Source organism: Phallusia mammillata, chromosome 8 (assembly GCF_965637545.1).
Source record: "Phallusia mammillata chromosome 8, kaPhaMamm4.hap1.1, whole genome shotgun sequence".
Lineage (NCBI taxonomy): Eukaryota > Metazoa > Chordata > Ascidiacea > Phlebobranchia > Ascidiidae > Phallusia > Phallusia mammillata.
In genome coordinates, this window is record NC_137259.1 from 12,727,812 (window position 1) to 12,739,889 (window position 12,078).

At 38.7% G+C, this 12,078-nt stretch overlaps 2 protein-coding genes across 2 annotated transcripts; both read right to left on the reverse strand.

Moving 5' to 3' along the window:
• Nucleotides 1-561: 561 nt before the first annotated feature.
• Nucleotides 562-6,901, reverse strand: LOC145205542 (uncharacterized). Its single transcript, XM_080078275.1, has 11 exons — nucleotides 6,801-6,901; nucleotides 6,025-6,269; nucleotides 5,353-5,473; nucleotides 4,549-4,608; nucleotides 4,356-4,488; nucleotides 3,879-4,032; nucleotides 3,083-3,221; nucleotides 2,382-2,571; nucleotides 1,673-1,855; nucleotides 1,450-1,570; nucleotides 562-888 (listed from the first exon to the last, which is right to left on the reverse strand). Exons 1-11 carry the CDS (start codon nucleotides 6,899-6,901, stop codon nucleotides 581-583), a joined length of 1,755 nt encoding a protein of 584 aa, XP_079934401.1. The 3' UTR covers nucleotides 562-580.
• Nucleotides 6,902-7,948: 1,047 nt separating this feature from the next.
• On the reverse strand, nucleotides 7,949-11,776 carry LOC145204408 (coadhesin-like). The gene is made up of 8 exons (XM_080076937.1): nucleotides 11,636-11,776; nucleotides 11,424-11,499; nucleotides 11,197-11,288; nucleotides 10,542-10,712; nucleotides 10,249-10,360; nucleotides 9,850-10,001; nucleotides 8,541-8,705; nucleotides 7,949-8,233 (listed from the first exon to the last, which is right to left on the reverse strand). Exons 1-8 carry the CDS (start codon nucleotides 11,688-11,690, stop codon nucleotides 8,211-8,213), a joined length of 846 nt encoding a protein of 281 aa, XP_079933063.1. The 5' UTR covers nucleotides 11,691-11,776; the 3' UTR covers nucleotides 7,949-8,210.
• Between the last annotated feature and the right edge of the window lie 302 nt (nucleotides 11,777-12,078).

The following is a 12,078-nucleotide window of genomic DNA, read 5'->3' on the forward strand; positions in this document are numbered from 1 at the left end:
GTGGTGGCACACGTGGTGTTAAAGCGGATTTTCTTGCTTGTATCATCCCATTGTGTTTATTGCTGATATAGTCCCTGTAAAATGTGACTCTGCGGGTCAACTTATTTGTGGCAACTTTAGTATTTAACTGGGTTATAGGCTAGCTATGGCGTTCAATAGAAGTAACACAAGTTTAAAGGCAAATTAAAACAGATTTGTTGAAAGAAATAATGATATTTTAATATTCAGCTACTATGTGTTTAAACCACTATGGTAGTCATGCCAGTAAGAGTTTCATAAATACAAGCAAAGGCTTAGGGCCTTAGGCCTATATTGCTAATAGTGATGATGTTCATTATGCCTATATCAATGCGACATTACACTGGCGTTAGGGTTGACCCCAAAGCAAACCATTGTCACAATCTGCAATGTTTACAGTGGTATAGTGTTCATGTCAAAATCGTGACTTTACAAACAATCAAATAGGCTAGGCGTCCTCTTTTTGAAGGACATGTCCTCCTTTCTGAATTTTTTTAACAAGCATTTAACCTGTTTCCCCTACACGTTACTGAGGATTCCATATCGACGTAAAACTATGCTTTTAATATGGTTGCAATCGCGTATCACAAACAGGACACGAGGCCCAGCACAAAGGGGCTCGGCACAAGCGACATTCCACACGTTGGCGACAAGATGAACATATCTTCACGTGGTCACAAGGATACGGCAATGCAAAGTGAGAAAGGTCGTTAACTTTAGTGCTGTTGGCGTTCTGGCAAAATGAACACGATTCGTTGGTGGGATTGTAATCAAAGAAAGGAGATGGCAAATGGGAGTGAGTGAGCACCCCCGGTACGATTTCGTAAGCGTTGCTGGGTTTCATCAGATCTGGACGGTTGCGCGTTCCACCTAAGACAAAACACTCAATATTAGTGCGTTTGAGTTTATACGATTCTCTGTAGAAAATGTCGACTAAATCAGGGGTCGGCAACCTTTTTTGCACTGCGGACCGGTTTTGAAAGTAAAATTTTATCGCGGACCAGTCTTCAAAAAATTACAAATATTTAGCAATGAAAACGCCTAAATTAGTTTATCATCCCCGGGATATATGGGCAAAATGCTTCATAGCATTTATCCTGGAAGATCATGCGGCCCGCTAACGAACTCCTCGCGGACCGGTACCGGGCCGCGGACCGGCGGTTGCCGACCACTGGACTAAATAACCAAGTGTGTCTTAATCCCCAAAATAGGACTTGTGAACAAAACAGGTTACACATAGACTTTCAGCAATATAGCCTAATAACCCCAAAATGAAAGAGGCACATAATTTAAGATCCGATCTCCTTTAGAGGAGAGCACGAAAACTTAAAACTACAGGTTTAATCTTTGGACCATGCAGAATGAAGTGGTCGTTTGTCGGTTTTGCCGCTCTTGTGATTTTCTTGTACGACAAACTGTTAAGGAACGTACCAAGAAGTTGAACCTTGGTGACACCCAAGCCAAGACAAATTGCCAAATGCCTTGGAATCGCGTCATCCAGTTGAATAGCAACCTGCGGTTCGTTTTCGTTGAACGAATATTTTACACGGCCCTGCAAACATGACAAAACCATTTTGACAACTTGTATTCTTAAAATTATTTTTTGTGATAGATATTTTTTATTTTAAGATTATTCTGTTTTCTGTGATTTTACCAGTGCATCACAGGTCAGTTCTATCACGTCGTTTGCTTTTGCTCCTCCAACTTCGTCAGAATAAATCCAGCCACTAGATGACGTTGCTTGTAGTCTGTTGCTAGGTAACGAGCATGGCAGCGGGACCCGATTAACAGCCACACAGAAGAGATCCTTTCTGTGGTCTGTAGCAAGTACCTTTAACTTTAAAGTATTTGTGTTCATTTAAAACCATGTGTTTTCTCACTAAAATCGGGAATAATTTACGCTAAGAGCCCATCATATATATCAGTTCTGGAGTCCCTATTTTTGACTTGTTAACAAAGCAAATTTCAAAAGGAAAGAGAAATAAAAATGTTGAAGGCATTGTCATATGCTACAAGAACTGTAAATACAATGTAAAGCAGCAGAAACTGTTGCTGCCAGGCATAATATGGAAAATAAATGATGCTCTTTTTAACCAAGGTTTCAACGTCGTGTATTGTGTCGTTGTTTGCATTTTTCGGCCTTTATGCAGTTCGTTCATATCTGGTTTTGCATTTGCAGTGTTATTAACCTGATAAATGCGACCTCAACACGTCGGTTAAAGCAATACATTTATCACAAGAGCATATATATATATATAATTGTTTTGAAACATTCGCTATAAATGTTAATGCTTTTCTCAAGCAAACGTTATCTAGATTAAATTCATCGCAGCGGCATTTCTTTTCATTGCCAGTTTACATACCCTGAAACTTTCCCCAACTTGAATAGGTTGTTCTATGATCACCATGCCGTGGTCCAACGTTTTGCAAAGTTCGAAATATTCTGCGATGCTCTGATAACCGTATTTGTCGCTGTGTAGTCGCACAAGTTTGCCTCGGACCTCGCCGTAAAATGAAAGGGGAAACCAAGGGGTTGAGGTAGTCATCACTGGTCTGCATGTAACACTTTAATAGTTTGTTGTAAATCTTGTAAAAGTGTAGTAAAAGATCATTAATGGATGGCAAATTAAACAGGCTTATGATTTACGTGCTACAATACGTCAAAGCTAAAAGAACAATTAACTCTGCGGTAGGATTCGAACCCACGGCCGGAGGCTAGCTGGGAATTGGATTTACCAACTTCCATGTGCTTAATTGCATTTTGACAGGCATATCTCAAATGTTTCGGGGGTAGTATTACCTCAGTGTGAGAACTCAAATCACAAACGTTTGCCAAATTCCGACTGAGGGCATAAAAAGCGCTGCTACTTTAGCTTTAGAAAAAATTGTAACCTATTTTTAGTGATTTTACGAGTAAACCTTACCCTTACCCAAATAGCCCCTAACCGTATAAGCAATTTCACAAAATTTTTCACAAAACTTTTTGTTAATGCTCTTTTCACCCTTTTAGGAATTGGCAAACGTTTGTGAATAGAGTTCTTACGTTTAAAGCTTCACCTATTACCTCTGTCCATCGGCTAGGCTCATGTGATCAACGTGGGGCCTGTTTCGTACTACACGTCGTGGATAAGCCGGAAGCAGGGCGCGAGCCTCCGGATCGTTCTCCCATTTAAATCTTCGTCGTTCGGCCTCTGTCTTTCGTGCTATGAAAAAATAGGCTTGATACTACCGGCAAAATTTGGTTTCAAAATAAAGCGAATGGTTTTAGACCAGTTGGTTGCCTCATAAGACAGAGGTGTGCGATATCCTTTGGCTGTGGAAGCTGCAGTAAAAATGACTATATTCACTACCAAGCTATTTATGCTAAAATTTAAAAACGCATTGTAGGGACTTAATACAAGGACTTAAAATTTAATTTAAGTAATTTAATTGAAAACATAACTGTTAGAGAACTTGTGCATGTAAAATATATTTTGCAGCCAATTCAGCAGTCGCTGTTGTCATTGTGGAAAGTTTGTAAGATATATTCTATGTGCACGGGTGAAGCCTCAGCAGAAACACCCACTAAAAATCAGTGAGTCAATTTCTTTTTCAATGGGCAGAATTAAGTGTGTGCTGCAAATATTTTTAGTCCCTAACCCCTTTATTCATATTGAAGTTTGTCACGATTACAGTTTGTTGTTTACTCGACTTGCCTAAATCCGAAATTACTACTGAATTTCAACACGAGTTTGCCATTTTTTTTACCGGGGCCACAGATCTTACATTGTTATTTGAAGGGCCCCACGAGGCCCAAAATACACTTTAGGGGGCCACGGTCCATGCAAGGTTGAGAACCACTGGTATAGAGGCTGACAAACCTTTTGACGAAAGCGACTCAGGTGAGGGTGTGGGCAACAGGAACTTAGCCTCACTGGCTTTGTCGCTTTGTGATCGCAGAGTTGAATCAGCGGTGAACGGCCGGACATGGCATCGAGTCTTTATTCCCACTTGCACTGGAACACTTGATTCGTTCTGAAGAAAAACAATTAGGTATCAACTTATAATTTGAAATGATGAACATTTTAGATTTGTAACGTTCGAACATTAAGACATTGCCACCAATTAGGCTGTACACGTGGTGGGTTTTAAATTTTTTGTCGGTTGGTTCTATCACAAAAGTTACATTTTTCAGCTAGTTCTGTTACAAAAAGTCTATTGACAGTTACCAGTAATGCTAATCGGTTCGCTGATCTCATAAAATTTCGTGAGACGGTTCTTTTAAATCGGTGTGAACCGGCTGAATCCCACTATTAGCTAACCATTAATCGCAAGCCGATTGCTACAAGAGTTCTTACTTCTGAATCTGTCATGTACTTGTCCTGTTTAAAATGAACCAGGTCGGTTGAAGCCGGCACAAAACCATGTTTCCATTGAGGCAACGCCTTTTCAACATTTGTGATCTCTCGTACATTGCGTTTCGGTTCTCTCCTGCAAATTATTTTATATTTTAGGAGGGGGAAACCAGGTATTTGTATTTTGACCTCTGACCTTTGCGTACAATCTTCCTCGTAATCTTGATCACATTTTTCACTCTGTACCAGCTTATACCTAAATACACAGTTTCCAGTAAAAAAACTAAAAAATGTCAGTAGTATGCACAACATATGTAGTTCAGTGCAAAATGGTTTTTGTTACATCTCGCCTTGTAGCATTTGGACCCTGGAAACTAAAATACATGCGTCGTTATATGTATAGCATTCGGCAAGGTCTGCAACAGTCAGATCCAATTACATGCAAAAATTCAATTGCGTGCATATTATGACGACACACTAAAACGTATTCCTTTATATTCAGAGGTTTCTCCAAAACTTTGGTAGGTATTTAAACGCAGTTAAGATTATGTTAATAAATCGAGTCCCGGAAATACTCTTGTCACGGGTTCGAATCCCACCGCTGGCTGAATTACGCCTTGCCACCACAAGGAAATGCTGTCAGCCGACTGATTCGGTATGGCGCCTTCAGTGGGCCTGGTGTTTTTAAACAGTTTTGTCGAAGCATATGAAATTACGTTTGGTGCAACCACAACACAAATGTTATCCTCAATTAAGACACTTTTCAAATCCTTGTCAATATGTTTCATAAAATTATTTGACATAAAAAGATTCTGTTTCCCATTTACTTTATGTTGCTGTTTTCACACCATATTTTGCAAATGTTTGTTTTATACGTCACAAAAAAACTGTCTGATGGGGATGTCAAAGCCGCACAAGTTGATGTGAGGTAAGCAGTAAAACTGTTAAAGTTAGCAGTATGAATGTTTTAACGAAGGGCAATTCAGTGTAAATTTGTTACCTTTCTTGCGAGAAGGGACCTACTAACTGCACGAGCCTCTTAATATCTGTAAGATTTTCTTCCAGAAGGTTTTCGTAGAAATCTTTCTTGGGTAATTGTTGGCTCTGGCGCGACCTTCGGACTAAATAAAACAACTGTGGCAAAAATGCAAGACAAAATGACAAAAAAATGCGTCATAAAAGCTACAACATCATATGTACATCTATGAATACTTTCATTGTTTGTACGCTTAAGTTTTACAATTTCAAAAAGCCTATGCCGCATAATTTAGTAATGCACGTTGTATCGAAAGTGTGCAAAACAAATTAAAAGTATTTTTTTAGTAATTAAGAAAAGGTCAATATATAACGTACTACATAGTACGTTTTAAACATGAAAACGTTCTGATTTTTGATTTTATCCGCAAATTTTCATTGTCCACAATTCAGTTGTCTATACTAGTATTATTAGACGCCTAATATCTTGGTCAGTCTATGTTTTCGCATGTTGTCTTGGACGATATTAATGGACTAAAAATGGCCAATTTTGTATTCCAATTACAGACTTAACACATCTGCAGTATTATTATACGGTCAAATGTAAAAAAACATGTAAACTTAAGTGCTTATATTTAGTCGTCTGTTTTTATATGGAGTCGTACCTGACCAAAATGAACAAAATATGTTGACATACCCAACGCTTTAGACGCTGAGCGATGATGTTGATTCTTTGTGCGCTGGACTTCAGCTCGACATTGGTTTTCCTTGACAACATCCCGTATAGTGGTCAACGAGCCGCGCCGAAGTTGTTCCACGTGACGCTGATTCAAGGTAGTTGCCATGACAACGCTGCGAGGAATACACATCCACCCGCTCACAGTTGTACGGCGGTGGCTGAGACCGCTGGGTTGTGGCTGCCATACTCCTGATGTGTTGCTCCTGTTAGACACAAAAACAAGCAGATTAGTATACAGAAACGACACAGAAACCGGGCATGTCCTCAGGTACCCGTTTTTCAGTTAAATATGCGATGGTTTAGGAACGCCGCAATCAGCGTTAAAAATACTGGTTACTACAATAACCAAAAAAATGGTTGCAAACGCATGTGCCCCTTGTCAGAATACATTATGAAAGTAGTACGACTTTGAAATCTCTCCATCTTTCTATCCTGACTAACAGAAGTTTGATGCAGACTTCTGACATAATCAGTTTGGACAATATTAAATGAACATGATGCTTCGTTAACTTTTCAAGCCAACATATTTAAAATGTTGTTGACCCCTTATACCAGGCATAGAATTTCTCATCAAAATCTACAATATCCAAAACTTGAGTATAAATATATGTTCACAAACCAAGGAAAATTTTTTGCTAATAAGTTATCATATAGTTTACCTTCTACTGTGACGGACTTTTGACGAACCCTTCTGGTTAAATATTTTATGCAATTGAATTTAAAAACTGCCTTACTCAGTTGATGTTTGAAAAGTTTCACAGGACAAGCGGTCCGGTGAGGTCGGCCTTGGTGTTCCTCGCCATTTTGGTCGGGTGTAAGAACCAGCTTCGCTCATTATCTCAATCTTACAGCCTTGTTAAAAATCCAACAGTTTCGACGCATATAGCAGCTATATTTTACCATGCACATGCAGTAAACGAATGTAACAATCAACTGATGAAACTTAATTTAAAAACAAGTAACAGCCGCTTCGAATGTAAAAGGTAAAATATAATGGAATATCTTTACTGCTATTAGGCTATGTCTTTAATTCCTGTAGCACTTTCTTTTTACTAAAACGCCACTCAAGATAAGCATACATAACAGATACCATGTCAGTTTCCAAATTCACTGTATGTGGCGCAGTGGTAACTTGACACCAGCATACTGTTTACAACCAAACATTAAAGCTATCTCCTGTCATTCAATAGGAACGCCTCGAAAATATTAAATGTCCCCCACAGACCCATGAAATTAGATTCCAAACGCGATTTTAAACACGAAACGAAGTGCCCGAAATCAGAAGGTTTTGATTGTGAAAAATCACGATAAATATACTGCACCAGTTTCATTACGGAAATACTCCATTGTTGGTCAAAATACGATTTCGGCCATAACTGCTTGAGGCAGATTCGGTAAATCACTATAGTATTTAGCTGAGGGGTCGGCAACCTTTTATACGCCGTGTGTCAATCTGCATTACTTGTCAAAATGGTAATAACTTCGCGTTATAATATTTTTGCGTGCAATAATGATTTGTGCCAGCTAATTGGGATAATACTCTGACAGGAGGGAGATTTGTGTTTCTAGGTTGCGATTTTGCTACTATTAACGCATAACAAACCGAAAGTAAGCGGTGTAACAGTTTAAATTTTACCAGACTGTACTTTTCTGCCAAATGATATATTGAAGTTTTGCCTAACTGATGCATTTTTGCTGAGTTGCCCTGTGTATTGGCCCTAACTTTTTTTGGGAAAGTTCAATGAAAGAATTCGGTGCACCAAAAGGTTTTAGCAATTTTCTAGTAGCGGATATGTGTACTGAGTTATTTTCGTCATTCTGTTTCTGGGCATAAGACGAAGACGCAAAACCTTCCTACATTTGTCACAAAAAACTATGGAAATATTATTATCTGGTGTATATTGTATCGGACAAATGACAGAAAGCACGAATTTGGAAACATGCAAACAACTACAATAAATTTAAACGGAAAAGACTCGCTCGAAACCACAAATACACAAAGCAGAATTATAATGACGGCCACACTTATAATAGTTGTTGAGATACTTTAGCATCGATGTTGATAAATCATTTTAGACGTTGGTTATTCAGGTTTGAAGATAAACGGATTCGTGTTGGATGACGGTTATTACGAATCCGAAGCATTAGACAGAGTATGTGTAGCATGCTGAAATAGATTAGAAAATATATTACAATTTTGTAGTTAGGGTACGCAATATAGCAATATGTCAGTGTTTTGTATGGGTCAGTTTATCTTTATCTCTGGCATGCTTTTGCATTCTTAAAACACACCGCCTTTTTGGCGTATAACTTTCGTATTTACTTACAACGGGAAAATATTTGCAAATCGGGTGGAATTCGCCACTTTAATATTATAACATCTGTTGAACAATGTTGCGGCTTCATACCACATATACTATGAAAACGCTTTGGTTTGTGCACTTTTCTTCGTTCTCCCTCCCAAAAATACTTACTCGTTGGGCAGGGTGGAACACTGCGCATCTCCACATTTACAGCTGAACCCTGGCATCCTGGATCTCCAACTCTGCCGTTGATGCAGTATCTTGTCTGCTTACGAGTTGCATCTCCACAAGTTGCACTCCATGGGCTCCAGCAACTCCATTCACTCCAGTACGAAACTATTATATTGATTAATATTAAAAAGGATTTTTTTGCCATGGTACTTGTAGTCTGATCAATAAAATAGTCCCAGTGGAAAAAAAATCGAGATTTTAAATGGATACGTGAAAATGCCACCATAAGGCAAACCTTAACGCTAAAGTCGTTTTTGAGAAGTTTCTTGCATCAATCATTGCTTGAAAACGCTTAGCCAATAGCGTGCAGTGAAATTTACAACTCAATGCAGCAGTTTGCGCTGGCGGTGACGATTTTTAGCGAATCGGACATTAGGCTTTAACAGCCTCGTGTTGCGAATCGGACATAATAGGCTTTAACAGCTTCGTGTTGCATGGCTATTTGATTGTTATATTGCCTTTTCCCTCCATATACTTAAATGACATTTGTCAACATTTTACTAAAACAATGCTAATACTTGAAACAGTGCATGGAAAAAGTCATGTGTAGCAATGCGTATTTTATATTTTTGTGTGTTTTTATTTTAGCGGCACATCTGACACGTCAAGTCAATTTTGTATTTACTTTAAAGTCTAGCGGCCTTCGATTGCGTTTCCTAAAACTACACGCCCTAGCACTTACGTAATCGTAAAAACGTGTCTTGTAGCCGCCTTCGTTGTGCAGTAATTAATTCTATTGTTTTGGAGCGACACTTCCTTTGCCCCGAGTTACAATGCCACGTTGTTGCTTACTATATATTCGCGTTTGCTAACCCAAGAACACAGAACTAACGAGACACTCACTTACTCCCTAAAATTCATGAACTTAAATAAGACTGCGGAGCGCTATATGCCGGTCACCGTATCTCGGGATTCTTTGTTAAAAGTATCTGACGGTGATTTACGGCTAAGCCATCTCTATAGGCAGTTTGTCTGTGGAGGACTGGCCATGTCAACTCCAAACAGACCGTGTGCCGCTAAAATAAAAATACACAAAAATATAAAATACACATTGCTACACATGCTTGATTGCAACAATGGCACAAAACTGGCGAGAGAAGCACGTTTTAGCCCCCTGTTGTAAACGAAGCTATAGACGTACGTTGTTGTTAGGTGGTGTGCAATTAAAATCGTTTGAATTGTAGGCTTATCTGACGTTCAGTTGAAACTAGAGCTGTAGTGTTAAATGAAAGAGACAGGTTTGACTTACACATATTGCAGAGAGCCACATCGCATCGACGTTTTTTCAAGGTGTTGTCCCTTTTTTCAAAGTAGCACCATGGTCTGATTTCTTTGTTAGGATTTCGACAGAACGGACCTTCTCCCAACTTGTACACGGTCAAGTTGGCGTTGCTTGGTTGACTGTAAATTGTAAATAAAGCGTCCAGAAATATCCCAAAGTAATGTATTATAGGTTTAGTTCGCATAAGAATTAGGTCATTTTCTGGAGATAAGAATTAAAGTCGTAAATTTTTTTGTTCCAGGGTTGAGCAATATAGAGATGGCTAAAGTGGTAGAGAGCAATGACAACTCAATCTATTTGTACTGATTGAAGAAACTCGTCGACTGGTCGGAACATATTTGACCATTTCCAACATTTTGAACTCACTATGCAGAATCGGGATGGTCCCATGCAACACAAGGTCTTCCGTTCCCAGCTTCAGAAATATTTCCATGGTATTGTTCCGGATATCGAACATCATAGCAATCGCCTCCATTGTCTACAGAAAGAGCATATAACTTAGCGTAATATTAGCATTGTTTTGTTGGGTCACAAACTGGTAAAAACTTTTTAGTACTCTACAGTCTACACTGATAATGATTGTTTGCCAGGCATTTTACACAGTGAATGAAAAATTTGTGTGTTTAACAGGATCAAAATCAGATTTCAAAAAAACTCACATTGGGGGCAGTCACCGTTGGTGCAAATTTCTTCTTCATAAAATGGCCCGGTGCAGTTTGTGCTCCCTGGCAGTTGCGAAGGTAAACAAGTACGAACTCTCAACCTAGTCGAATTCCCGCAACTCGCCTCACATGCCGACCAGTTCTTCCAAGGCTGGAGTATCGAAGATTCTAACGCAACCGTAAAAATAATGTTTTTAGAGACTGTATGTAGTATAAAGCCTACCTACATGACCCTACATGGTTCTGAGTGTGTTTTGGTGTAAAATAGATTGAAAACAGAAAACTTTACTATGCGATAAAAAGTGCATAAAAACATTTCAAGCTTCAAAATGTCCGTATTTTTTAGAATAGCAAATATACTAACAAATAAAAAATCAACTTTGTCCAGATATTATGACATACAACAGTTGGATGAATGCCCTTTAAATGAAAAAAATTATTTTATGGTCAAAATGGTTTATGTAACTTATATCCTGTTTTTGTTTAAAATGCGCAATGTTACAAAAACCACATATCTGACACAATTGCGTTTGTTGTTTAAAAAGATACATGAGCAATGTAGCCGTGTACCTATAAGTTATATTTACTCCAAACACCCCAATTCGCCTTTTTTAAAAGCACTGGATTAAAGAGATAAATAAAAGCAACTCACGGTTCTCACAGGGCACTTCAAAGCACGATCTGGTTTCAGCATAACCGTACGGTTCTGCATCGGCACAAGAGGTGTCGTTACAAGTACGGCTCCTTTAAAATAAGACACAAGTCAACAACGTAACTATAATTCCTTAAACATCTCATTTAAAAAAAAAAACTAGGTGCAACTGAACAACAAGTGATACTTTGCAGTAATTTATAAATTTAAGTGCGAATGTAAATTACTTGATTTCAAAACCGTATCCACATCCGCCTGGTGCGATGCAATCCGACCAGTCACCGAATTCGTGCCAGCTTTTACCTAGAGCAAGTTTAACAGATTTATAAGTAATTTTTGAACAACGGCAATCTTTGCGTTTGTAACAGTATTTATTACGAATATTAATTTATCATGCCCAATTATATTCTGACGTTGGTTGCTGGTAAAGATTACTTACCTGGGACAATAACCACAGCAAAACACGCAATAGCGAGAAAAATGGCGTTCTTCATCTTAACAGTTCAATACCAATCGGAGTCGTCTTTTCAAGGTTACTTACTTACTGCAAAATTCTGGGAAAACAAAATCAGCTATTAAAAAGTTACAAGATCAAGCGACTATTGGTAAATTTGTTGCCTGGCTAAAACAAAAAAGCTGTCCAAAGTTGCAACTAAGTTAAATAAAAACTTTGCTCGGGTATTATACAGCGTTTGTAACAAAGAGAATCCTTACAAGCATAATACAGGTTATGTATTACACATACCAAACCGCGCGGCGGTACCGACGTACGAACGAAGACAATCGGATTCTGCGATGCAGGAAACGGCCCTGTAACGGGGGAAAACGTCACATCCGAACCTTAGCGAGCGATCTGATTTGTCCTGCTTGTTGCTAGCGTGC